This window comes from Equus przewalskii, chromosome 10 (genome assembly GCF_037783145.1).
Source record: "Equus przewalskii isolate Varuska chromosome 10, EquPr2, whole genome shotgun sequence".
Lineage (NCBI taxonomy): Eukaryota > Metazoa > Chordata > Mammalia > Perissodactyla > Equidae > Equus > Equus przewalskii.
Window position 1 is genome coordinate 13947539 of NC_091840.1, and position 26700 is coordinate 13974238.

The window sequence follows — 26700 nt, forward strand, 5'->3', positions numbered from 1 at the left end:
TTTACACACTGGTTTTCCATTCCTAGAAATCCATCTCATACAATAAAAGTGCCCCAACTGACCACAAAAGTAAGTGAAAAGAAAGTAAAACCCAGATATATGCTCTTACAGACTTTTATCACACATGTAAAACTAAGCACTTAGTATAAAAGCTGTGTCACGAAATGTTCCTTTGGGGGAATTTTTCTGCCTCAGCCAGACTGGCCAAGGTTTCTTAAAATATGAATCCAATGAAGTTTGAACAGAAGATGCTTTTCTCCCTGAAAAATCTCCCCGTGGCTAGTTTAAGCATGCCTCGTTGCACCGAAAAATCCTCAGACGCTCTCAAGTAAAGGGTTCTTCCGTCTCAAAATTTTTCCATTGCCCATTCCATTTGTGTAAATTCTTTAGAAAACATCTTTGCATGGCGCATACTGGAGGAGAGGCGGTTCCACTGTGACTCATACCGCCACTGTAACCATCCCTTGCTCTTTGTGTCAGGGAGTCAGCTGATCCTTCAAAGGCCAGCGGATGCGGAGGTTATCAGCGTCCGTGAGTCCTCGTTGCCAGGTGCTTATTAATGCCGCTTTTAGCCGTGCCAGCGGGCTTAGTTAAGAGAAAGAGGGAGTGAATGCAGAGGGAGGCAGACAGTGAGGTCCGAAGCCCAGCAGTCTGCAGCTGAGATGTCCAGTACGTGGACTAGAAAGTTGTTCGTTGATTCTCCTCAAAATTGCTGTGCCTTAATGGTAATATCTTTTCCTTCTTGTTCGGTCGTTCCTGGAGCTGAAAACAAAGCTCTTACTTCGGCCCTCAAAAGCCCTTTATATTCTCAGAAGTGGTGCTTTTGTCCTCCTTTAGTCTCCCCAGCTCTGGAGGGTTGGCAAGGAAATCTACCTGGTTTTTTGGTTTTTGTTTTTAAACCCGGTTGCTTTCTCTACACCGTTTCTGGCTTTCAGTCAACAAGCCCTTGTGGGCTGCCTGCCGGTATAAAGCACTCTAGGAGGTGCTGGGGTCCAGAGACCTGCAGGACACCCTCCCCACTTATCCAAGGTGGTCGCTGAGATGTCCACGAGCAGGAAGGTGGCCAGGCCAGCCCTGCACGGCCCTAAAAGTGCCTCATTCCATCCCTACCTGCTGATCCACCCCACACCCTCCTGCTCCCTTCTCTGTGTAGGATCCAAATCATGAGTATTTGTAAAAATAAGAGGAAATATCTGGTGAGCACTCACTGTGTACCAAGCACTATATGTATTATCTCAAGAACTTTTCCGGATGTTATGGCATCTTATCTGCATGACAGTATGATTTAATACTGTTTCACTACTCATTTAATGAACTGTGAGTTAAGAGGTGTATTCTATCTAGAGAGAGATAGCTAACACGTACATGGCCTTTACTGTGTGCCAGAAACTGCCCCAAGAACTTTGTACATGTTGATTTAGTTAATCCTCAGCCACCCAGTGAGGTAGGTCCCATCGCTACTTCCACTGTATACATGGGGAAACTGAGGTACAAAGAGGTTAAGGAACTTGCCTGAGGCCGCAGAGCTAACAAGTGATAAATCAGGATTCAAACCCAGGCAGTCTGGCTTCAGCGTCCATCCTCTGCATCGCTGAGCTATAACAGCGTAGCTAACACTTGTGAAACTCTCCTACGTGCGGGCTGGCACTTTGCGTCATTCGTTTCAATCTTGCAACACGGCACAGGTAACACTTTCCTAGTGGGAGGTGGGGAGACTGAGGCAGGCTGCTCGGCTGGGACACAGGCCAGCATTTGCACCCGAGTCTCTGGCTCTGAAGCCCATTGCCAGCTCTTCCTCCAGCCCCATGCTAAAAACTGCCCCGTGCCTGCTGCCCGCTGGGGAAGGGAAGCAGGCTCAGTCCCCCTGAGGAGAGGCTGTGGGGTGGCTCAGTGTCCTATAAATGTCCCAGACTGCCCGTGGTGGCCCGGGAACCCAGGGGCCACAGTGCAGGCCGCTGACAGTGCTTGGGGAAGAGGTTGGATGTGAAGAGAGAGCAAGACCCACCCCGCAGGTGCAGCCTCGTGGTTGCCAGACGCTGGCTGTGGGCCAGGCGGGCACGGCAGTCCTCTCAGAGGAGGTGGGCACAGCGTCGTGACCAGAAGAGCGCACAATACCGGGCCCCGGTGTGATTCATACAGCCTGGAGAGGGAAGATTGTGCTGTCAGACCGAGGGCGGCTCTTAAGATGGGGCGCTCTCTGCAAAGGAGGTGAAAATCATTCTGCTCAAGACAGCTCCCTTCAGGAGACGTTAACCGTGCCCTTCAAACCCCCGAGCCCACGTTCTGCAGGGAATGCCACCTGCCAGCGCGCTTTCACACCCGGATGCCGATTGTTGGCATTCACGTGGTGACTCCGGCTCACAGAGAGCAGATGGAAAAGCAGGGTCTGATCATACTGTTTGCTTCCATTCATATCAAGTTCAAATGCGGGCAGAACCAGTCTAGGTGATGGACGTCAGCAGCGGGGCACCCTTGTGGAGAATGGACTGGGAGCGGGGCAGGCAAGAGGTTCCCCTCCAGGGGTGTGAACACCTTCTATATCTTGATCTGGGCAGTAGGTACATGGATGTAGACATGTGTTCATCAAGCTGCACTCTTAAGATTACTCTCTTTCCATTTTCCTCAATAAAAATTAAAAACAGACTAATACAGGGGCCGGCCCAGTGGTGCAGCGGTTAATTTTGCACATTCCGCTTTAGCGGCCCGGGGTTTGCTGATTCAGATCCCAGGTACCCGCCTAACATAGCTTGGCAAGCCATGCTGTGGCAGGCATCCCACATATAAAATAGAGGAAGATGGGTACGGATGTTAGCTCAGGTCCAGTCTTCCTTAGGAAAAAGAGGAGGATTGGCAGCAGATGTTAGCCCAGGGCTAATCTTCCTCAAAAAAAAAAAAAAACAGACTAACACCGGTCCGGGATGACAAAGACCTCTCAAGTGACCCGCCACCAGCCCTTGTCTGCCCCTATCGGTCCCCATCTGCTGGCCTATGTTTTCTTCACTTCTGGTCAGTTGAGCAAATACTCATTTGGGAGTATGTGCACCCAGCCTGTGCTAAGTTCTGAGGACTCAAGGTCTCATTCATTCATTCATTCATTCAGAAATTATTTTTGTGCCTTCGGGGGAATGCTGCTTGACCCACTAGAGGGAAGAGTCGTCCCTGTACCACGAGTTCGGTGATTCGGAGCTGTTTGGGATGACAGGGCCTCCCTCTTGTGCCTACCTCCGGATCTGTAGTCTCTGGTGGAACCCACCCAACCCCATGGGAGACTGTTCTCTCTCGGCCGGCAACTGTGATTTTGAGAGGCTGCTTGGCACTGTGCCCTGAGGCCTCAGGCCACCACCTTCATCCTGCAGCATCTGCCCCCAGCGCCTCACCCATATTTTTTCATCCCTGTTCAAATCTAGCAAATATTCATGGAGGATTTGAAACCCAGACCCCAGGCTGAGTCCTCGGCCCCCAAAGATTCATTCGTTCATTCAGCAAACTAGTTTAAGGAGGGCCTGCTGCTTAACAAGCAGTATTCTCGGTGGTGGGGAAGTTCCCTCCGCAGCAGTGCATAAAACAGATGACAGTTCATGGATTGATTACATTGTCACGGGAGAGAGGAGACTTGAGAAAACTCAGGATCATCGGGATGACGGTGTGATGATAGAGTGCCTGGGACGGGCTCCAGGGGCGGGGGACATTTGAGCAGGTGAAGGAGGTGAGGAAGCGAGCTTTGTGGACGTTTCTGGGACAGTTGTGTCGGGCAAAAGGAACAGCGAGTATCACGGTCGTGGGCCAGCCTGTCTGAATCCTGAGTGCCTGGACCAGGGAGCAGGAAATGTGAGTCAGAGAAGGCACTGCAGCACCCATAAGGACTTGGCCTTTTACTCTGAGGGAGCAGCCGCAGGGTTGGAGCAGAGGCCTTATGTACTCTCACCCGGGTTCCAACAGGATCCCTCTGGCCACCATGTTGAATAGGGTGGGGCCTGCCCTGGGTGGCTCGTTAGGGGGTGGGGCTCTGCTGAGATCCTTGGTTAAGAGAAATTTGTCCTGGTGCTTTCCACTCCAGAGAGGCTTGGCCTCTATCAGCCTGAGGAAGTCCGAGAAGGTTTCCCAGAGGCGGTGACATTTGCTCCTGTCTTGTGGGATGTGTAGGAGTCCACAAGCAGGGGGAACTGTATGTGCAGAGGCACAAGTCTTCATTCATTCATTCGCACACTCAATCACTCATCTATTCATCCTTTATTCCCTCAGCATTTTATTGAGCACCTGGGTAAAAAATAGAATCCTGCCTTGTTCCTCGAAGAAATCAGTGGCCAATAGGGAGAGAGGAGACAGAGGGACAGCCAAATCCATTACAATTTCACATGGACGTGTGACAGCAAATGCACATCCAAGGAGCTGCAGTGGCAGAGTGGGGAGAGGGAGGTCCCCCAAGGCACGGAGTTTGGTCACGGGAGTCTCTCTAGATGACAGGTCATGTGAGCCAGCTTTGAAGGATGACCATGAGTTCATTAAAGAAACAAGAAGGAGAGGGCTCCAGGCAGAGTCCCGGCACGGGCAGAGTTAGGCAGCATGTGTGCGTGCACTCAGGCATCCATAGTTATCCAGCGCCTACCACGTCTCAGGTCCTGGGGGAGCCCCTGGGGATGCACGGGATACAGGGTGTGTTCTGGAAGGCTGAAGAAATTTGAGACTGCTGAAACAAAAGCCCAATATGAGAGGAGGCTGGGAGCCAAGGTTGGGGAGGAAGGTGCGGCCAGGAGCTCGAGAGTCCTTCACACCATGCTCAGGAGCCGGCGTTTGGCCCTCCTGGCAAGAGTTGCTAGTTAAGGATTTCACCAAAGGGGCATCCAGATTCTGACTGTGTCTTGAGAGCTCACTGTGGCTCTCCTGCAGAGGACAGGGTGTAGGGAGCAAGGCTGGAGGCAGGGAGACCTGTTAGGAAAAGCCTGGAAGAGTCTAGACCAGGGGTGATGAGCCCTGAATATGGACAATGGAATGGAGGAGAGGGGATGGGTGTGAGATCTGTCTTAGAGAAAGACTGGATGTGGGATGAGGGAGGAGAACCCATCGCAGGGTGACAGCATGGATGGTGTGTCACCGAGCAAGACAGGCCACCTGGGAGGAGCAGAGGACTTGGTGAGTGGGACCAAAGGGTCCAGCTCCAGGGTGAAAGCACAGGGCCCTTTACAGCAGCTGATCTGGTTGGACCAGATTGGACAAGGCTCTAGTGTCTTGACTAATTTCTTCACTATTTATCCCCATTTCACAGATGGGGAAACTGAGGCACTGCGAGTTACAGTAACTCTCCCAAGTGGCAGAGCATGTAAGTGGCAGAGCTGGCACTGGGATTTGATCCCAGGCTGTCTGGCTCTGAATGCCCTGCTCCTAACCACCACGCTGAGAGGCAACCCTAGCGAGGCCCCCACCCCTGGATGCAGGGTGAGACCTGGGAACTTCTCTCAGGGGCGAGAGGAACCATGTAGGCTGGTACCTGTTTCTCAGCAGGACAGGAGGTGGCTCCGCACCCCAGGCCCCCACAGGTGTGACCATGAGGAAAGAAACAGAGCTTCTCGTTGGGGCCTCCTCAGTGTTTCCGGAAGGACTGTGCATGCGAGCTGGTCTCCCTGCACTAGTCGTGTCTCCATCCTGTGGTGCTCGCTGGGAGAAACCATTGCTGCCTGCTTCCTGTCTAGAGACACCTAGCTATCAACGCTCTAGAACTAAGCCCTCGAGGACCCAGAACAGAGTGACGAGATGTGTACAACGTGGGTGAGCCTTGAAAACATTGTGTGAGTGAAAGAGGTCAGACGTGAGAGCTCAGGTTGCCATAACAAAGTACACACTGGGTGGCTTCAACAACACAAGTTCATTGTCTCACGGTCCTGGAGGCCAGAAGTCCAAGATCAAGGTGTCAGCAGGGTTGGTTCCTTCTGAGGGCTGGGAGGGAGAATGTGCTCTGTGCTCCTCCCCTAGCTTCTGGTGGTTGCTGGCAGTCTGTGGGGTTCCTTGGCTTGTGGCTCTCTGCCCGTTTCTTCACACGGCACTCTCCCTGTGTGCGTGTGTCAGTGTCCACATTTCCCCTTTTTATAAAGACATCAGTCATGTTGGCTTAGGGCCCACCCTAATGGCCTTCGTAACTACGTCTGCAGTGACCGTATGTCCAAACAAGGTCTTATTCTGAGCTACTGAAGGTTGGGACTTCAACATAGAATTAGGGGGAAAGGGACACAATTCAGCCTTTAACAGCCACATATTGTATTATTCCGTTTAAACAAAGTATCCAACATATTTATAGAAACACAAAGCAGATTGGTAGTTGCCAGGGGCTGTGGGGAGAGGGGAATGGGAGTAACTGCTCGATGGGCACAGGCTTTCCACTTGGCGAGAAGACCATGTCCTGAAACTAGGGGGATTAGGTAACTTGCCTGAGGTCAGACAGGTGCTAAGTGGTTAAGATGAGATTTGCCCCAAAGCTGGTGTTCTTTCCATTACAACTGGGTTCGAATGGAGGTTTCTCCTTGGACAAGTTATTTAAATTCCCTGAGCCTCGTTTTCCTCATCTACAAAATGGAGTCAGTGTATCAACCCCATCCTCTAGCCATATGGCAATTCCAGGAGATAATATATGTAAGAGTCGCTGGCACGTTCTAGGTGCTTAATAAATGGTCATTGTCATTATACTATTAGTCAAGGTCCATCTGGGAAAACAGAAGCCACTCTGTGTCTTTCACACAGAGGAAATTTAATAGAGGGAGTTGATGACCCAGGTGATGGAAGAGCTAAGAAGCCAGAGAAGGCAACCACGAGGCACCCAGGTGTGAGTAACTATGGGAATCTCCTTCCACCCCTACAGTGGAGAGAAAACAAGAGGAGGTGGTTTCACCAGAGTCCAGAGGCCAGACTATCCAGCAGGTGCTTGGATCACAGAGGAAGCTGGGACCACAGAAGGAAGAACTTTCCAGAAGGAACTGAACTCCCAGAAGAGATGCAGCAACTGTAGCAAACACTGTCCAAGGAAGAGGGGGAGAAATACCCTGACTTCTCCCTTCCTCCCACTCTCTCGTGTTCCATCAAAGCCTCCTATTAGCCAATATTGCCCTTGACTTCTGGTATTCACTACCCAGAAGCCACGGGCAAGTGAGCCTGGGAAGTGTAGTTCCCTGGGATACAGGGGCACTCTCAGCTGCCCGAGTGGGTGGTGAGCAGTGTCTACTGTTGGTCTGTGTGTGCTAGTTCACACGGATACCAGCGTGCTGAAATTGGACACACCCGTGGTGTGTGCATACCACCGGTCTGCAGCAAGGGAGGAAGCAGAGTTGCGGCACATGTGTGCGTGTGTCTTGTGGCCACACATTGCCTTTGTGTGCATAGGGCATGTGCACCTGCACAAAGTAGGGCCACAGAGCCACCAGCCTGATGGGACACGGCCTGACCACCTGAGTCCCCGAGTGCTGGAACCTGGAATCAGGTGACAAGGTGGAAGGACCAGGCTGGAGCATGAGCATCCAGGCTCAGAGCTCCCTCCTCCATGGTGCCCTGTGACTCGGCCAGTCTGGTCATCAGAGCCATTGGACAGGTGCATCTTCCTCCTGTAAACTGCCCCCCGGGAGAGAGAGGACAGAGGAGCTAGGCAAGGAGGAGAAGGCCCCCAGCATCTGCAGAGCCAGCTTTTCTTTGAAGTGAGGAAGCAGCTTTCCTGTCCTCTTTAGACCCATCTCCATCGTTAGGGACTGTGCCGCATCTGCCTGTTGACTTCGCATGTTGGCCTGGCCTCCTGCAGGGCCTGCCGCCTGCACCTGCTCCCTCGCCTGCCTGCCGTCACCTCTGTAATTCATTTGGCTCTTGCATCTCTTGCCACTCAGACAACGTGAAGCCGCTCGTGGTCTCCACTGCTCTTCAGAGGGTCCCAAAGGATGCAGGACATGAGGAGGAGCCCTTCACCCCATTCAGGCTGGAACCTTCCAAAGTTCCCTGGCGGAGGCTTCCTGTTTCTGGTTCTGTCGTGTGTAAGGCATTGAAAAGAAAGGAAATTTAGATGAGAAGAGAGAAGAAGGATGTGGAGGGCTTTTTACTCCCGACATCTTTAGCGCTGGGGTGTGATGTCAGTTGAATTGCATCCCCAAAAAGATATGTAGAAGTCCTAACCCCAGTACCTGTAAATGAGACCTTATTTAGAAATAGGGCCTTTTCAGATGTAATCAAGTTACGATGAGGTCATACTCAATCAGGATGGGCCTTAACCCAATAGACCAGGTCCTTAGAAGAAGAGAAGAGACGCACACACACAGGGAGGAGGTCGTGTGAAGTTGGAGGCAGGGAGTGGGGGACCGCCAAGGCCTGCCACAGACACCAGGAGCTAGGAGAAGGGCGTGGAAGAGATTCTTCCCTCGACACTTCCATTTTGGCCTTCTAGCCTCCAGAACTGTGAGAATAAATTGCTGGTGTTTTAAACCATCCTGGTTGGTGATGCTTTGTTATGGGGCCCTAGGAAACTAATACAGGGATGTTAATTCTACCTTGCAAATAATTAGCAAATTAACCAGCCTGGAAATTCTTCCCATGTCGCTCTCCAAGAGTGGCTAACCTCAAATAAAAGAAATGCGATTTTGCCAGCAAGTGTGTGTTGAAAACTCACTATGCAGGCTAAAAACAAATATGCATCATCTCGTTTAACCCTCCCACCGACCCTATGATGTACGGTATCATCCCCATTTATAATTGAGGAAACTGAGTCTCAGAGAGGTGAAATAATTTCCCCAAGGCAACATGAATATTTTCATTTCTTTCTGGGTCAATGGCTGTTTTCAAGGCTGGACTGGGCTACTGAAGGGAAAATGGACTTATTTGGATGAGAAATATGTTAGTTTTCTACGCTTCTTAACAAATTACCACAAGCTTAGTAGCTTAAAACAACACATTTATTATCTCACGGTTTCCATGGATTGGGAGTCTGGGCCAGCTTGGCTGGATCTCCTGCTCAGGGCTCCCAAGGTTGCAATCAAGATGTCAGCTGGGCTGTCTTCCTTTCTGGAATTTAGGGTTTCCTTCCAAGCTCACGGCTTGCTGGCAGGATTCGTTTCCTTGTGGCTGTAGGACTGAGGCCCCATTCTCTTGTTAGCCATCAGCCAGGGGCCTCTTAGCTCCTAGGAGCGCCCACAGTTCCTTTCCACGTGGCCCGTTGACAGTTGACCACATGGCAGGATGCTTTCTTCCAGGTCAGCAGGAGCATCTCTCTGATGACTTCTCCCCTCCAGCCTGCCACAGTGGAGTCTTATATAATATCACCTAATCATCTTATTCACAGATGCCGCCCACACTCAAGGGGAGCACAACAGGGGGTGGGGATTTGGGGAACTGTGTTAGGATTTTGCCTGCCAAGTTCACATGAACTTGACTTTGAGACCAAGATGAACTTGATTTGGAGTCCTGGCTTGTCTCTGACTTGGGGTGTGACCTTGGAGCATCTTCTTTCGCACCCTTTAAATCTGACTCTCCTTATTTAGAAAAGAGGGACAATAATTCCAGGCTCAAAGGGGCGTTATGAGGATTAGATCAGTTAAACGTCAAGCGCTGGCAGTTGCTAGGAGCTCAGTAAATGGCAGCTCCCTCCCTTCCCTTTGCAGGCGTATCTCTGTCACAAAGGAAAACGGGATGGATGGTGCACGTGGAGGGCGCCTGGCCCTGGAGCCAGAAGGCCTGGCCAGGCTCCAGCCTCATCTAGGGCAGGCCTGCCTGTCTCTGTTTCTGCTGCCCCTTCCCTTTCCCCCAACGGCTAAGAATCCTTACAGCTTCACCTGGTGAAAGGAGACAAAACGAGATCCCCAAACAAACAAAGAAAAACACTTTGGAAAGGGCTTCCTCCCCGGACAGTGAGAGTCACGGTTGCTTCCCAGAGGCCGGATCCCAGAGAAGGAGGGGACCCTCCCCTTCTGGCGCTGAGCCAAGCAGTGGGGGGGCGGTGTGCCGTTGGTGGCAGATGTCTTCCCTCCTGTGTGATCACTCGTTGGTCCATTTGGCACCTTTGGTGTGTTCTCTGTCATGACCCTCAGGGGAGTCTCATACAGACCGGGGTTTTCCCACCCAGACAGGGCATGGCCCTCCCTCTGCAATTCCCCAATATTAGCCCTGGCTGTGACCTGACCACTCCCAACCACACACTAATGATTCTTGGGTGAGTGAACAAGCAGGAAGGCATCTTGCCAACCCAGGGCCAGAGACCTTGCATGTGTAGGGCGTAATCTGGCCCTGAAGCTGAAGCGTACAGCAGTGGGAGGCATGAAGGTATCGATCTGCAGGCTGAGCTTTCTTTGCCACTTCAAAGGAGAGTTCCAAGTTGAAATTCCACTGTCTGCTCCACATTTCCAGCCTCACCTACCCCCACGCCCACTGGAATGCCATGGGACCCTCTTTAGGGGGAGCCGCCTACCCACCCCCTCCATCCATCCTTCGAGACTTGCTTCCGAGGCAGCCTTCCCCACGAAGCCTTAACCACGTTCATTCATTCACTCATTCGACCTGGCACTGAGTCTCCCAGGCCTGGGGTTAGATGTCAAATAGGAAAGTCTTCCTGGCTACACAGAAGGCCCACTTTTCTCAGACAGAGGGGGCTGTGTTTAGGAGACAGCTATGGCAGCCCTGCCATGGTGGACAGGGAGGGAGGCAGACAGGAACACCTTGTGAGCCCCTCTGAGGCATCCCAAGGCTCCCCAGAGCCTTATGGAGAGACCACCCATCTGGTGGGACTTCCCGAAAAGATATCAAAGTGGGAGGGGACTGTGGTGTTTGCATTGCTTTCTCTGGGCGAGATCAGCCCTGGGGCCTGGGAGCCTGGCATGGATTAGCCCCAAAGTGGACTCCCTGTGATGCTGAGAAGCCAGGGCTTCAGGTCCCTTCCACATGGTCCCCTCCTAGGCCCAGAGTCTGCTTGTGTATTTGTAATTGTGATTCTTTTCTTTAAGAGAGCCAGTCTAATTGGACAAACTTCAGGGCCCAACCAAATCTAGGTCTGTCTCTGGTTGGGCCGTAGATATAAACACCACCCAAGCAGAACTTCTCGGGAGGATGGGGCCCCTGTCTGTGGGGTCACCCAGAAGCCCTTTATGAAAGAAGGGCCGGAAAGTGAATGCACACCTCTGGCGGTGCCCACTTTCCTCCAGTACATCTCCCTAAATCAAGCTACATGGGGACAATGGGATTCTGGCACTGAAACAGGGCCAGTGTCTAGGGATGGAATTGAGGATCCCTCCTGGCTGAAGCCAGCCTACTGGTCCTATAACCTCCCTGCCCCCAGGCCAGGTCGAGGTCCCCAGTAAGGACTATGAGTGTGCTTCCTTTCTCTGTTCTCCAGACAGCTGGGAAACATGCTGATCAGACTGACCTCTCAGACTCCATCCAGAGCCCTGGGGACCTGGCTGCCTCTGACTTCCCCAGGGGAAATCCCAGAGGAAAAGCCCACCCCTGAGTCCAGCATTCCCGGGTGTACCCGCCCAGCCTTGGACTGGCCGTGAGAGATCTCAGGCTGGCACGTGAGGCCTCACCACCCAAAGGCTGCCCAGCTCAGTTCATGGGGGCCCAAGGCCTGCGGTGGGGGCTGCCCGGCACTGTTTGGGGGCTCGACATTTGCTGAGAGGTTTTCCATCATTTATTAACGAGTGTTGGCAGCAGTCCTGTGAATTAGGGCTCGGTTGGAGGCATGCGCTGTAAGAGGCTGGGCAGGCCAGGCCACTGGCTTCCAGGGCTTGTCCTCCGCTCCTGGAAGATGCTGCATGCTGCTCTGCCTACGGGTCACACCCCAAAGTACTTGCCTGCTCAAAGCCATGCGCAGGCATTTGGGGCAAAGGCAGCTCTTCAACCCCGCTGGGCCAGGGCTGGGCTCCTGTGACAGATGCATGCCATCGTCCATCCACCTTTTTCCCCCATCACCACCCCAGCCGGAGCTCACCATGCACCCGCTCACCCACACGCCTGTCCACACACAGACAGGCTGGCATACCCTGTCATTCAAGGCCAGAAGTGTCTCAAGATTGGGGCTAATGCTTGCAAAGTTCTTCTCCTCTAAGGGCAGACACACATGGAGCAGGCGCAGCAGGCCCTGCGTCTGGGACCTGTTGCTTCAGCTAATCCTCACCCTCAGAGGCAGGTCCTGTGATTATCCTGGCTGTTCAGAGCGGGAAAACGAGGCAGAGAGGTTAAGCAACTTGCCAAGGATGAACAGCCCATAATGGGCTCAGCCGACTGCCAAACTGGCCCCTGAGTGGCCTGATCCTGGCACCCACTCAGCTGGGTGTCATGTAAGTAAAAAGCACGTGCTTTGGAACCAGATGATTGAGTTCAAATCCTGGCTCTCTCCATTTGCTCTTTATATCATTTCCTAGAGCCTCAGTTTCCTCCTCTGTAAAGAGGGGCCATTGGTACCCACCCTCCAGATTTTTGGAAGGATTTAGCAATATGATGACAGCGTGGCACAGTGCCCACACAGTCAGCTCTCAGCTCCCCTTCCTTCCTTCTCAGAGGCTGACGGTGGGCAGAGTGTGAGTGAGTGAGTGATGCTTCCAGGAGAGGGGGTGGCGGTGAGGAATGGGGGAGCTGCGGCATTGACATGCTCAGGGCTGGAGTGCCCCCTGGATTATCCAGAAATCCGTGGCCTCGTGAACGTCTGTGGAGAGAGCCACCTTGCAAAGTATGGTAGACTCCATCTAACATCTTTATTTCTCTTTGACAAATTTCCCCCAGGGCCAATTTCAAATCAAGTTTATTCTGGTATCTAAAGGTATAAAGCCCATAACTCAGAGGGATTAGATGTAAAATATTCAGGCCTCCACGGATGTGATGCTGGCTCCCGGCCACGGCTCGGGCTGCTGACCTGGGTCGCGGCACTTCGACAGGCTTCATTTTCTGGCTATTTGAACCACTGGAAGTGGGCGTCCTGGGCTGCTGTCCACAGAGAGGGAGAGGTTCTGCTGGGGGATTGAAGGATGTGCTGTTCCTATGTCTGGATCCTGATTTCAACAGGGAGGAAGAGCGGCTTACTGAATAATGAAGGCTTTGCCATCACATGGCTGCGGCTTCTCACGGGGCCTGAGGACGCGCAGCCTTTCACCGGCTGAGAAAGGGGAGGCCTCGAAGCGCTGGATGGGAGGCACAGACCCTCCCAAGCCTCGCGGTATCGGGGGCTCATGAGCCACATCTCCGTTGCCGGTGTCTTCTCCGTGTGGACCAGCATTGCTTCTGAAGCATCAAGACTGCAGGAATTTATGACAGTGTGTTGTGTTGAAAATGGGATCAAGACAACCTCTGGGTTTTTCCTTGTTGTTATCACTTCAACCTATTTACAAGGTGGTGCATTTACTTTGGTTTTAGAGTTGGTTAAAATGGAGCTTGTCCGACAGCCGCTCACACTGGATGCCCAGCCGTGGTTCTCAGAGTGTGGTCCGTGGATTTGCCTCTGGAACAGTCGTGTTAATCGTGTTACAATCAGCTCGTGCTTCCAGGAGTGGTTTGTCAGCTCAGGAGGGTTGATGATAAGCTGCGTGTTTCGTTGGCATCTTGTGCACGTCCTGCCAGTGAATTTCAGCTCCGTTACTGGGCATTCTGGTGGCATTCCTGGGTATTTCACCTGCTGGTGGGGGAAAGCGATGGGAGGTCAGAGTGGGTGTTCTTTCCACCTTTCCCATGTGGACATGGAACCAGGTGGCCAGGAGAGAGCCATGCCCCTGCCCCACGTCCCCCGCCCCACAGAAGCCCCCCTTGGAGAAAGAAGTTCAGTGCAGTACAACTGACGTGAATCAAGCAGAATGGAATCAGAGCTTCAGATTCAAAGATAAGTAAAACTCAGAGCTGGCCCTGTGGCTCAGGGGGAGACAATTTAAATATAATGCAGGAAGTTGCAACAATAGGGACATGCACAGAGCATTATGTGTCCTCAAAAGGGAAGGGGGAGGCAGATCCAGGAAGGCTTCTTGGAAGGTATGGCACCTACCCTGATGACTTTTGGGAGTTCACAAGGTGAAAGTGGGGAGGAAAACTCCAGACAAAGGAAACAGCAGGAACCAGGACACAGTTTGGAAGAGCATGGTGTGAACCAGGCACCTGCACAGCTCAGTGTTGTTGGAGGACCGAGCCAGCCCTAAGACTCAGGTCAACAGAGCCGCCCCTGGTGGCTGGCATGCCCAAACTTTATCCTGCAGGAGGCAGAAAGTCGTTGACAGTGCTGTGGTCAGAGTCCCGTGTCACCAGATCCCCATGGCAGGTGATTCTGAGGAAGGCAGTGACGAGGCATCTTTCGGAGGTAAAGTTGCGAGTTTGGCTGATGGATGAAATAGAGGCAGGGTGAAGAAGAGGAAGGAGATGAGACAGCTTCCAGTGAGGGTCCCCAGAGGGTGGGGGCAATGAGGCAAGGAGAGGAGGTGGAGGGTTACCCCGGGCAGGATGATCGCTTCCTGTGAGCCATGCCAAGTCTGGTCCCTGTTGGACATCCAGGTGGACGGGTCCACTGGGCAGTCGGATTCTGGGTCTGAAGTTGGAGACGCTGTGATCTGGGGACTCATAGCCTGAGGAGAGTAGTTAAAACTGTGAGAGGGTGGGAGGTCCCCAGAGGGGTGCAGAGACAGGAGGTGAGGGCAGAGGAGAAGCTCCGGACACCCCTGGGGAGGAGGAGGAGCCCGGGAAAGAGACTGAGAGGGACAGTCAGGGAGAAATTAGGAGAGCGCGCGAGAGAAAGGCCACAGAAGCCAGGAGGGTAACGGCATTTGAGAAGAATTGCAAAGGTCAAGGATGTTGAGCTGTTTCCCTTCAAATGTCCGGGTTCAAAACACTTCAAGGCTGTTCTTGATAGAATGTCACGGGGGGAAGACATTCATCTATGCTGAGGATTCGAGGCCCTCCGAGCTAGGGGAGGCCCCATGGTTTACTTGACATGCGTATTCCTGAGCCTCGGACTGAAAACTGCTGGCGAGAACACTGGTGGAGCATCCCCTGCCCTGAGCGTCCCCCTCAGGTGGCCAGCTCCTTTCCAGCAGCAGCACATGGCTGAGCTGGCCAGGCCCGGGTTCTTGGCATGCTCCTGGGCCGCCCCATCCCGTCCCACTCCCTGCCTTGTTCTCCGTTCCCAGGTCTGTTTCATCCATCCATCCAGGATCCATCCATCCTTCTCCCTCACCCTGCTCTGCCCTCCCAACTGTTCAGCACACGTTTCCAAGGAATCGCCCACATCATCTTGGTCCACTTGGGTGCCAGGCATGATGCAGAACGTGGTGAGAGTGAGGCTCTCCTGAGATGGTCCAGGGAGCTCTCAGAACAGTCCATCGTATGGGTTGGGCCTCCCTCAGCCCTTGCTTTGCCAGTTGGGGCCTGTTATGTCTGTATTACATATAATGTGTGACGGTGGTAGAGCCGAGTGGTTTCAGCACTCAGGCTCTCAAGGGTGACAGCCTGGGTTCTAATCCCAGCTCTGCGCTTATGATCTGGGCAGCCCTTGGCAAGTCACTTAACCTCTCAGGGCCTCGCGTTTTCCATCTGTAAAATGGAATTGATGATAGCAGCAGCCCCCTACACCAGAGGGCGGTAGTGAGGAATAAGCACTTAGAACAGTGAGGTCCTCAAAAAGTGTTAGCTGCTGGTGGTAGCAGCAGTTATGGTGGTAGTAGTGGTAGTCAGCATAGGAGCAGCTGCTTGACCCAGAGGGGCTCCCCTCCGCAGACTTTGGCCCTGTGTACACTGCCCACCTCTGCAGACTGGCAAGAAACCAGGGCAACTGCACGCTCCACGTCCGGGCTGGCTGACGGGGCGGCCTCCGGAGACCAGTGCTTCACTTAGACGAATTAGAAAGAGGGCCGACTCCTCCCCAGCTGACTTCCAGTGGGCCTGGGAAGGAGTGGCGGGTAATAGATTAAGAAGCCCCCAGGAGATTGGATGCAATTAGTGATGTCCAGACACTGATGGCTTCCCTAATCAGGTGATGCATGTGGCTCCTCACTGCTGTCATCATCCGTGTCCTGTCCCGTGTTGTCCATCGTCCCCGTCGTGTGTTGTTGTCTCGTCTCCCCCGCCCTCCCTACCCCCAGCCTTCCACCTTCCTGGACCCCAGGCTCTCCCTGCAGGCAGAAGTGAGCTGCATTCCTGGCCTCTTGTCTCTTTCTTTGTGTCTTTCGCCAGCATTTCTCTTGCTTAATGGTGAGGAGCTGGAGTATGGCTTGCCATTAACTTTTATCCTCCCCATAAATGGCCTGCTTGACTCACAATGACAGTTGTTCTGCTCTGTTCCCGGGGGTTTCTCCGTTGTCGCCTTGCTCACAGCCAGCCTGTAACTGCTGCGTCCCAGCGCACCAACGCCCCACTCCTGAGCCCTGCTGTGCCTGTGGAGGGATGGAAGCTGGCTTTGGCATTATATTTACTTTTTTCTTTTTCATGCAAGCAAAAGCCCCAGGCCTTATCTCCAAACCTCCTGGAGGAAGCTGAGGCCGAGTGAGCTGTACCTGGGAATTAAGGGGCCTAGAGCCAGGAGAAGGGCCATGGATGCTGGGCACTGCCCTGGAACCCGGAGTCCGTCAACAGACACTGGGGTGTGGGCGTGGCCTCTGGGACAGACTGGGAGAGGCTCAGGAGGACAAGTGAGGGCTGGGGCCAAGTCCCCCAGGCCCTGAGTCTGGGCACAGCCAGGAGGTAGTGAGTGAAGCAGCCTTGGGAAGGCCGCTTGGAGAGGGCATTGGTGTCCCTAAGCCAGGGCTGCTTTCTGGGGAGAATAGATGGTCAGTCTGAAGGTGGACGGGAATGGGGCACAGATTAGCTTTGCGAAATCCTCCCTCTGGGCCCCAAATCAGCAGGTGACCTTGAATGAGGCTCCTGTCCCAGAGTCTGGATTCTGGCTGGCCTCTCTCCCTCCAGTGTCCAGGCTCCACTTTGTCCCCAACCCTGCAAAGGGACAGACCTTTCCAAAAAGCAAATCTGATCACATCCCATCGCTGGTTTAACGCTCTTCCACGGTTCCCTGTGGCTCCGAGGCCCCGCCACCTCCTGTCTCCTCCCTCTCCCCCTCTACCTCCAGCTGCATGCATGGGCCTCCTTTTACCTCCTCAGACCTGCTGGACTGCTTGCCTCTGGGCCTGGCAGTGCCGTCTTCTCTATCTGGAAGTCCAGCCTGTCTTCACCTTGCCCAGTCCTGCTCACCCTTCAGGGCGCAGCTCGAGTGTCGGTTCCTCGACCAGCTTCCCTGAGCCTGTTACAGGCTCCTTGGTCCCCTTCGGTGCCAACTCAAAGTCAAGAGAGTCTAGCTGGCTCCCCGTCATAGCCCAGTGCCCAGCCCCGTGCCCGGCACATGGCGGGCTCTCATGGGTGTTGACTTGAGTTGAGGGGTCACTGGATGGCTGTGAATCTGCAGCTGCTCAGCCAGCACTCGAGGGGCCCTCGTTGGGGAGAGAGAATTGACACGCTCCCTCTGGCTCCGAAGAGAATGGAAGAGACAAGGTCCAAAAATAGTAAAGCCCTTCCTGGAAAGCCGCCAGACCGTGGTCTGGGCACAACAAGCAGGATGTCGAGTGCTTTGGGGGTTGGGGACAACGGGCCATGGCACCAGGTGTGGCTGATTGGCCCAGGCACTCTGCGTTCCCATCCAGGCCCACAACTTGGTGGCTCCTCACCAACTGACCCGGGAGCACTGGGGTTCCAGCAGGTGAGGGAGAATTTTAACCTGGCACTCAACTGCCGGTGTAGACGGTAGTGACAGAGATCTTGATAACTGGGTGTGAACCTGGGTTCTGTCCACCCAGGAGGAGCTGTTCCCAGCCCAAGGAGTACTCAGGAGGGAATGCACGCTCCCTGCAGCCTGGCCCCCAGCCCTGCCCCCCTGCCTGTCGGGAAATGCTGGTGACCTGGCAGGTGTGTGCCCTCCAAGCCGCTGACTCTCTCCTGCCCCCCATCTTTCCTCTCTCTTTTCTCTCATTCTCAAAAAGAATAGGGAGGCAGGGCAGTGCAGTGGGGAGAGCTCTGGTTCCAGAGTCAGACAGGAGCAGGTGAGAACCCTGGGTTGGCTGCTTGGGGCTCTGCTACCTTGGGCAAGTTACTTGCCCTCTCGGAGCCTTGGCTTCCTCATCTGTAAAATGGGTTCCTAGGAGCTCCTGCTTCATAGGTTATTTTGAGGCTTAAATGAGAAAATGGGAGGAGCTTGGCACAGGGCTTTGCAGGGAGCCAGTCTCAACTGAAGCCGGCCCGGATTAATCCATCGGTAACCGGGCTGCAGGAAACAGGGTCCCTTTCCTGGGCCTTCTAAGAGTCAGAGAAGCTCTGTTCCTTTTGAAAGCCTCAATGTTGAGGGTATATGAAGATAAGGAATAGTCCGCGTCGGTCCTGAAAAGGGCAGGACTAGCCAGCTCCTTTGTGACAGTAGGACCAGCTGCCTCGTGGTCACTAGAGCAGGGCTGATTATAGTAACAACAGCTTACACGTTTTAAGCACTGACGATGTTCCAGGCACAGTGACATTTAAAGGCTGCATTAATTTGTTTAATCCCCCTAACCGTCCTCTCAAGTTTTTCCCATTTATGACCCCCATTTCACAGATGGAAAAATGAGGCACAGAGAGATGAATTAGGACCCCAAATCACAGTTAGTAGATGATGTCAGAGCCAGGATTTAAACCCGAGCAGCGAATGATTTCAGAACCTGCCGTCTCCATGGTATCCGACCACGGGATGATCAATAGGTATCATCCTGCCTCGGAGCCCCTGCAGGGAGTACTGTGTTGAGAAGAATTTAGACTGTGATCAGAGGAGAAGAGTACTGTGATTGATTAGCAATGTCTGCCATGGACGTGGGCAAGGAGGATTCGGTTCTATGCAGGTGCATCGTGCACCTCGGCACTATTGACATTTTGGGTGGGATCATTCTTTGTTGTGGAGGCTGTCCTGTGCGTTGTAGGATGTTGAGCAGCATCCCTGGCCTCCACCCATTAGTTGCCAGTAGCAGCAACCACCCTGTCCCCACCAAGTTCTGACAATCAAAGCTGTCTCCGGTCATTGTCCCCTGGGAGGCAAGATCGCCCCCTTGCACTGGAGCGGGCAGTGGGGGATGGGCAAAAGAGCACTCAGCTTAGAATCAAGAGACCAGGGTTCTAGGCTTGGCTCTGTCACCAACCAGCTTGTCACCATGGAAACAGCCCTTCGCCTCCACAGGTGGTAGGTTCTTAATGTGTAAAGTGAACAGAATGAAGTAGATGGTCCCAAGGGTCCTCGTAGAAGTTTCTGATTCCACACTATGATTCTCCTGCCCTCACCCAGGCCTTTCAATTAAAACTCTCAGGTTATTGGAGCATAACTTTCCAGAGACCCGCAGAGGCAAACCAACGGAAAAGCTGGAATCTGCAGAGAGCTGTTTCGCCCCTTGGAGCTCCATATTTGCTTCTCATTAAAAGAAAAAACCCAAACCTTGGTACTGAGATTTCATCCAAGCAGCAGTTATCAAGCAGATTCAAGTAGAAGAATCGCAGAGACAATCACTGAACACCCATTTCCCTGTGTTAGAAGCGAAAGTGAGCTATTGGTTGGGGAAATCTCCCCGGCTCCGTTCAATTATGAATCTCAGCAGGAAGCCTGGAAAATCCTGGCCCGCTCTGGAGTGAAGGGTTGGAGGAGGCGTGAGGCTGGCGCTGTGGGTTCTTGAAGAATTCACCGACCGAGATGAGTGATGGCGGATGGCAAGAACTGGGTTGGACTCTCCTTCCCCTGATGAAAGTGTGGCTGGTTGAGGTTAGGGTTCTCCCATATGTGAGCACAGGAACCAGCTTCTTTGTGCTTGATCCCAAAAGAGGACTTTGTCAGAAGGATGTGGAGGGTCCCAAGGGATTGAAGGAGTTTAACAGCCTAGACTGAGGAAGGGGAGAGCCGGGAGCTTCCGGAGCTGGCGTTATAGACCATTGAGAACACCCCCATTCATCAGCTCCCCAAAGACCCTTGGCCCTTGGATCTCCTCTGCTTCTGATCCAAAAATCCAGACTTCCAAGACAGCATATGACTGGTCCAGCTCAGGCCAGAGGTGTGCCCAGGATCCCTGGCTGGAGGCAAGACCAGGCAGTGTGGCTGCCAGGGGAACTCTGTGTGAGGGACCCATTGCCAGAGAAAGGGGCTCCCCCCGGGTATACCCAGAAGTACATCACAGCCTCGGGATGGGCTTAGCGCCAGGCAGGTGGCCTGCTCCTTCACTCCCCATCTTCAGCCCCTCTGAGTCACTGTCTAGCTGTCCAAGCACAAGATCCTTAGAGTACAGGACCTAGAGAGATGCCTCGGTTTACCCAAGCTCCAGGTTCCAGGTTTATAGAGACAGAGTTTGGGGGCAGAAAGAGAGTTCTCTCTAAGCATCTCAGTGCCTGAGGAAAGGGGCTTGAGCCAGAACTGGTTCCAGACAAACTCATCCTCTAGCGGCAGTGAACCGGAGCCCGGTCCCATTGAAACAGGTGCCATCTTCCTCCTGCTGATGGCAAGGGTGACTTCTCTCCCAAATCCTCCGCCAGCCCCCCTCCGGGCTTCCCCATTTGGGAGGAACATTCTTCCGGACCTCGTAGTTCAGCTGGACTGCTGGAGACAGGAGGTATCTTGGAGATGGAGCCACTGCCCGCTGCCTGGTTACATAGACTAGAGCTGAGGGAGGAGACCGGCGTCCAAGTCACTATATAATCCGTTCTCTTCTGTAGGGTCTGAAACAGTGCAAATTGAGGCCCAGCACTCCTCAAGATGGCTCTCTCCTTGTGACTGACAGTGAGCCAGAGGTGGGGCAGGCTGAGTCCGAGGCCCCCTGCCAGCCTCCCCACCCTGTGCTCCTGGCAGCAGCCGGGACCGAGGCTGCCATGGCCGTGTGGCAGCTGCAGGAAGCTGCCGACTCTGAGCCAAAGTTTAAATGTGTCCCTCCTTACAAGGCGCTCCAATGTGAGGAGGAGCGATGAAGGGAGAGCTTGTTAATCCTTGGGGAGCACAGCCTGCAATCTCCCAGGCAGCTGGGCTCCTCTGGGACTGAAATAAGACATCCATGGGGTCCCAGGGCGAGGCTCTCAAACCTAACAGGTCAAATGACACCCAGCCAGGCTGGGAATAGAATCGCAGATGCCACGAGGGACTGGAGCTCCCTGCATTAGTCATGAGGAGACTTTTTGAGCTTCAGGAAAGCTCACGGTGGCACCTAAGGGCTGATGGCATGAAATCCAGTCCCCTTACAGGGTGATCCAGGCCACCTCCATGACTGCAGCCCCACCTACTTTTTTGAGCCTCAGACTCCTTCCCTTCTAGCCCCCAGTTCCCCTGCATGCTCTCTTCCAGAAATTCACTCCCCAAAATGCCTCCGGGCTTTTCCTCTGCGTGAGCCACCATATGTCAACTACTACCTACTCTCCAGCTCTGCGTGGACTCCAGCCCCTCCCAGAGCTGTCCCAGGCACCCCCATCCATCACTTACCCCTTGTTCTTTGAAGCTCCGCGAACCTGCCACTTCCCTCGCAGCGCGTGTCACTGCGTCTCCTGTTCTAAGGTGACATGTACACTCACCTCCCCAACGAGGCTGGAAGCTCTTGCTGTCAGGACCCATATCTTTGGATTCCCACAGGGCCTGGATCAGTAAATGAATGCTGAATTAAAGAAAGAAGGGGCAAAGGGTTGAATGGATGAACCATGTATCTATCAAAAGAAGACCACAAATGTGTCCTGTAGGGAGAATGAGGCACCTCAATGACTCTAATCTGTGGCCATCAAAAGGAGAAAAGAGCACGTGTGAGCAAGGTGCTGTTGGTCGTGTCACCATGGCCCAAAGAGGCTGCCCAGGCCCCCAAGCCCAGGCATTTGACCATGGAGCCGACATGGAGGGCTCCTCCCCACACTCCAGTCGGACGCCAGTCCGGTCTGAAGGCATCTCCAAGAAACAAGGAGTTAAAAACTATATACTCACCCTCGCGACATCCTCAGGATCTGTCCTTCTCGAAGTGGTTAGACCAACATGGGTCTCATTGGGCCTCACTTCAGCTCTGAGAGATTGTAAGGCTGCTTCCGCATTTCCCAGGAGAGGAGGAGCCTTCCTGACCTCTGCTCTGCAGCCTAGGCCGAGTTCCTCAATGACGTGCTCGCCAAAACTCTGGACTCCTCATTCAGACCCTTTTCCTCAATTGTAATTAGTGACTGTAACTAGAAAGCTCCTGAATGGCAGAGATCGTGTCTGTCTTGTTCTCTTCTTGTAGTATTGATTGTTGCTGTTACAGAAAAATGCATGATGTCTTAAACATAGTAGAAGTGGATTTCTTGCTCGTGTAACAGCTCAAAGTGCGTGGTCCTCCTAGTAGACAGCTTCCCTCCACAGTGGGATTCAGGGACCCAGGCCCTTGCAGCCTTGTGGCTCCACCACTCCCTGTGGCTGGTGGGGAAGGCAGTGGCATTGTAGGGGCACGCCACTTCCCTAGAGCCTTGTCCACAAAGGGCGCACGTCACCTCTGCTCACGTTGCATTTGCCAGCTCGGTCACATGGCCACATCTAACTGCAAGGGAAGCTGACAAATACAGTGTAGCCCTGTGCCCAGTAAGAAGAGGACGTGAGTGTTTAGTGAGCAGGGACTCTGCCGCATCTCTGAGTTCCCAGCATCTAGCGCACAGCAGGTGCTCAGTAAATGTAAGCTCGATGAGGGGCCAGCCCAGTGGCACAGTGGTTAAGTTCGCATGTTCTGCTTCAGCAGCCCACAGTTTGCTGGTTCCGATCCCAGGTGCGGACCTACATACTGCTTGTCAAGCCGTGCTGTAGCAGGCATCCCACGTATAAAGTAGAGTAAGATGGGCACAGATGTTAGCTCAGGGCGTCTTCCTCAGCGCAAAAAAAAAAAAGAGGATTAGCGGCAGATGTTAGCTCAGAGCTAATCTTCCTCAAAAAAAAAAAAAAAGTAAGCCCAATGAAGGAAGTGGAGGTCATAGTGGCTTAACAGGGTCTCACAGAGAGCCACAAGTCAGGGAGCTAGGGCTCCCCCAGGAAAGTCCAGCCCAGCCCACACTGCCTCTCCGAGCCTGGAGTTTCTCTATAGGAACCCAAGGAGTGGTTTCCCCACAGCCGGCCTCCCTGCCCCTGGAGAGAGGCCAGCCACAGGAGGACACCACAGCGTGCCAGCTGGGAAATCACAGTTATTAGGAGGGTTCTTTGGAGACAGGCATGGAAGTGGAGGAGTAATGAGGGGGTCTCTGAGGGGGACTGTGGGAGCAGGGGGCAGGGCAGGGCTAAGAGCTCTGGGGGTGGGGGAAAGCTGGGGCCTCGGGTTTGTTGGTGGCGGCCTGGAGTGCTGGCCTGGCCGCCTGGCCCATGTGCCATCTCCTCGCCCTGTGTTATGGGCAGAACTGTGTCTGCTCTGATGCTCAGGTTGAAGTCGTAGTCCCAGTACCTCAGAATGTGGCTGTGTTTGGAGATGCGGTCTCTATGGGGCTGATCAAGTTAGAATGAGGTCAGTAGGGTGCGTCCTAATCCAGAATGACTGGTGTCCCTATGAAAAGGGGGAATTTGGAGGCAGACACACACGCAGCGAGGACACCGTGTGAAGATGAAGGCGGGAATCGAGAGCGTGCTTCCACAAGCCAGGAGATGCCGAAGATGGCAGCAAACCCTTGGAAGCCAGGGGAGAGGCCTGGAGCACACGCTCCCACAGAACCCTCGGAGGAACCAGTCCTGCCCACCCTTCACCTTACACTTCTGGCCTCCAGAACTGGGAGACAGTGAATTTCTGTTGGTTAAGCCACCCGGTTTGCGGTACTGTGCTAAGGCAGCCCTAGCAACAAACACACCTTGCCTCTCTGCACCGGAATGCTCTTGGCCAAGTCACTTCCATCCTGGCCCCCAGTGCCTCATCTGCAAACACGTCTAAGGACAAGAACCAGGGTCTCCCCACACCAAATGCGCTGCTTGCTCTTGCTCCGTGCTGCCTTCTTTCTACACCTCCCTGCCGCCCTCACCCCATGCTGCTCCCTTCAGGAGTGGCAGCTGCCCGCCCCCCCCAAGGCTTTCCACCCTCAAGTCACCCCGACTGAGGCTGTACAGTCCCATCTTCTCAGCCTGCCATGCGAGACCCCCCACCCCCAGCCCAGCCTCTCCTGCCTCTCCTGCCTCTCCATCCCCAGTGCTGCTCTCCACCTGTGCCAGGCCATCCCGGGTTCTGGAACACAAGGCTGGCCTCCTGCACGCCTTTGCTCCCAGTGCCCTTTGCCTGCGCAGACCACCACAGCACCCCTCTGTACACGTCGGCACCTCTCAAAAGCCCTAATCTTCCGCCCTAGCTGAGCTCTGCCCTCACGCCCCCTTCTCCCTGACCACAGGCTGTCCTGACTGGTGTGGGCCCTGGATTGCCATGCCTCCTGCTTGAACATGTCCACCTTCCAGTGAAAGGCTAATCCAGCCTCAAACAGCAGCCAGTGCCCTTAGCCCAAGAGCCTGGGAGCACAAGGTTTCCCGCCAATAAAAAGTGTCGGGGACCCACACTTCCCCATCACGCTCCAGCCAATCAGAACTGCTTGCAGCTCTGAGAACACACAGCATCCTTCTACCTCTAAAGTGTGGGAGGTGAAGGCACTGACTCTGAAACTGGGGCGCCCTGGGTTCAAATCCCGGCTGGGGGACTTAGTAGCAAATGGCATCGGTAAGCCTATCTATCTCACAGGGTTAGTGTGAAGGTAAAGTGAGTTAATAAATGTCAACGGCTTAAAATAGTGCCTGGCACAGAATAGGTGCTGAGTAAACCCTCAGGGTTGTTCTTACTGTGCGGATAACACTCTTCCCCTGCTCCCACCCATCAGCCGGGCCAAAGCCCTGCCCTTCCTCACTTCTTCACTGTCTCCACCAAGTCCGGGGTCCTTTCTGGAAAGGCCTGCATCCTCCTGGAAACATATAGCCCTCCAGTCCTGCTAGGCTGTTCCGGCCCTTCCTGCGAGAGGTTAGGCTTAGGGTAGGGGCCCAGGCTCACAGACAAGCAGCTTGGGGAAGGCACCAGTCGAAGGCACCTGACGGGCACCAGGACAGGGAGGCACAGGTGCACTCTGAGCTCCTCCCACATGCCCCACTCTGAGATAAGGACGTGGTCCACTTGGCCCTTGGACCTGGGCTGTGACTGGCATTCGATTACCCAGTTCACAGTGTATAGTCCAGTGAAACCTCCCAGATCCGGACTAGTTAGAAGACAGCCACTTCTGATTGTTACACATGCAATCCAAATAGATAGGGTTTAGAAAAAAATGTCGTTTGATTGTTTTCCAACACATGAGATGATGCAAATGAAGCTGGTGGAATGTTTGGCCCACATGTGGCTCTCACCTTCATCTCCTCCTCCGGTCTGGGCAGCCTTTCTCAGCAGCCGGACCTCATGTAGGTTTTTCTGCTCCTCATATTGACCTGGGAGGATGAGGATGACAGGGGTGTTCTGACCAGCCCCCGAAGGGGTGTTTGTTCCTGGATGTGAGCCCCACACCTAAGCCCCAACCTCAGCTTTGAGCTCAGCCACAACTGGGAGCCCCTCATCTAAAGTGCTTCAGGTCCCTTCCCCTGCCTTCCACCGTGTGTAGCCCCCTGAAATGGTACTGAGAGTCATTTATCTTATCTTCCTGTGTTGTCAGTTCCCCCTGAGTGGGAGCTTGCTCCGTGGGGGCAAGGATGTTGCCTGACTCAGACCTGTGGGTCCAGCACCTGGAACATTCCTGGCACAGAAGTGTGTGCGCAGTATGAATCCTGTGGGGGAATGAAGGATGCAGGAATGAACAGGAAAAGCCTGACAGCACCCTCTCCTGCCTCCCCCTTTTGATGTATATTCACACCCATCCCGTCCTGGAGCTGAGAGGGGCCTTGCCACCCTGGGCCTCCTTCTCCGCGGCTCCATCGGACCCCGTCGATCCACAGTGGCATTTTCCGAGGCCTGGAGACGCCGTCGCCTCCTGCGTCACTGTCAGGAAGCCGTTCTCTTGAAGCTGCCCCCGCGCTCTTGGTTGCTCTCTGGTTTCACTTCCTGATCTGTCTCGGGGAGGAGGACCAGCAGCCCGCCCTGCGGTAGAACCCTTTCCTGCATTCACAGAGGATTCTTGGAAGGGTGGTGTGGGAAAAACCCTTGAAGAGACATCAGCAAGCTGGATTCCAGGAGCTGCGACTCTGCCGTGTGCACTCCCGGTGTCCCCTGAGCCTCTTCTTTAAAATGGGGCAAAGAAGACTTTCCTTCAGGGCATCAGGTAGAATGCCTAGTCGTTTGGAGTGGGGCCTCGGTAGTGGGGCTTGTGAAAGTATGTCTGTCAACATGTCTAAGCCTCTTTCTTCCATCGTCAAAGGAGTGTTGTTACAAAGATGAAGTGGGCTGATGCATCGGATGGGCCCAGCACATTAGCTTTCATCTTAGCCTGGGCCCAGGGCTTGCATGCAGGTGCTGTGTCTTGGGTGGCCATCCTAGGGAGCGGGCACAGGGGAGGCTGGAGACAGTGAAACTGAGATAGAGGCAAAGCCAGTGCAAGGGGCGTCCCAGAGTTGATCATCGCTTGGCTTGGTCCTGCTGGAACCCACCTGGCAGCAGGTAAAATGGACCCAGGGGATGGAAGATGGAAACATTTATCCACCAGCTCCCATCCTCCTGCTCAAAGGTTACTATGGGGGGTCCTAGTCCTTCAAACTTCCAATTCCTCATGCATGTGTGCAGTGCAGTTCCCCAGGGCAGCCTGCCCAGGGCCGTGGGCAAATAGCAAGAA

General features: G+C 53.8%; 1 protein-coding gene across 3 annotated transcripts in view; it reads left to right on the plus strand.

Moving 5' to 3' along the window:
• Positions 1-26700, plus strand: part of CACNG4 (calcium voltage-gated channel auxiliary subunit gamma 4) — a 60566-nt gene that overhangs the window by 14935 nt on the left and 18931 nt on the right. Inside the window, exon 1 of one of the 3 annotated variants that reach the window (XM_070560203.1) lies at positions 25984-26193. The exons of the other annotated variants lie outside the window; for them this stretch is intronic. Coding sequence (XP_070416304.1) covers positions 26160-26193 — 34 coding nt within the window. The 5' untranslated portion in view covers positions 25984-26159. Of the gene's footprint in view, positions 1-25983; positions 26194-26700 lie in introns of those variants that run through there. 3 annotated transcript variants of the gene reach the window in all.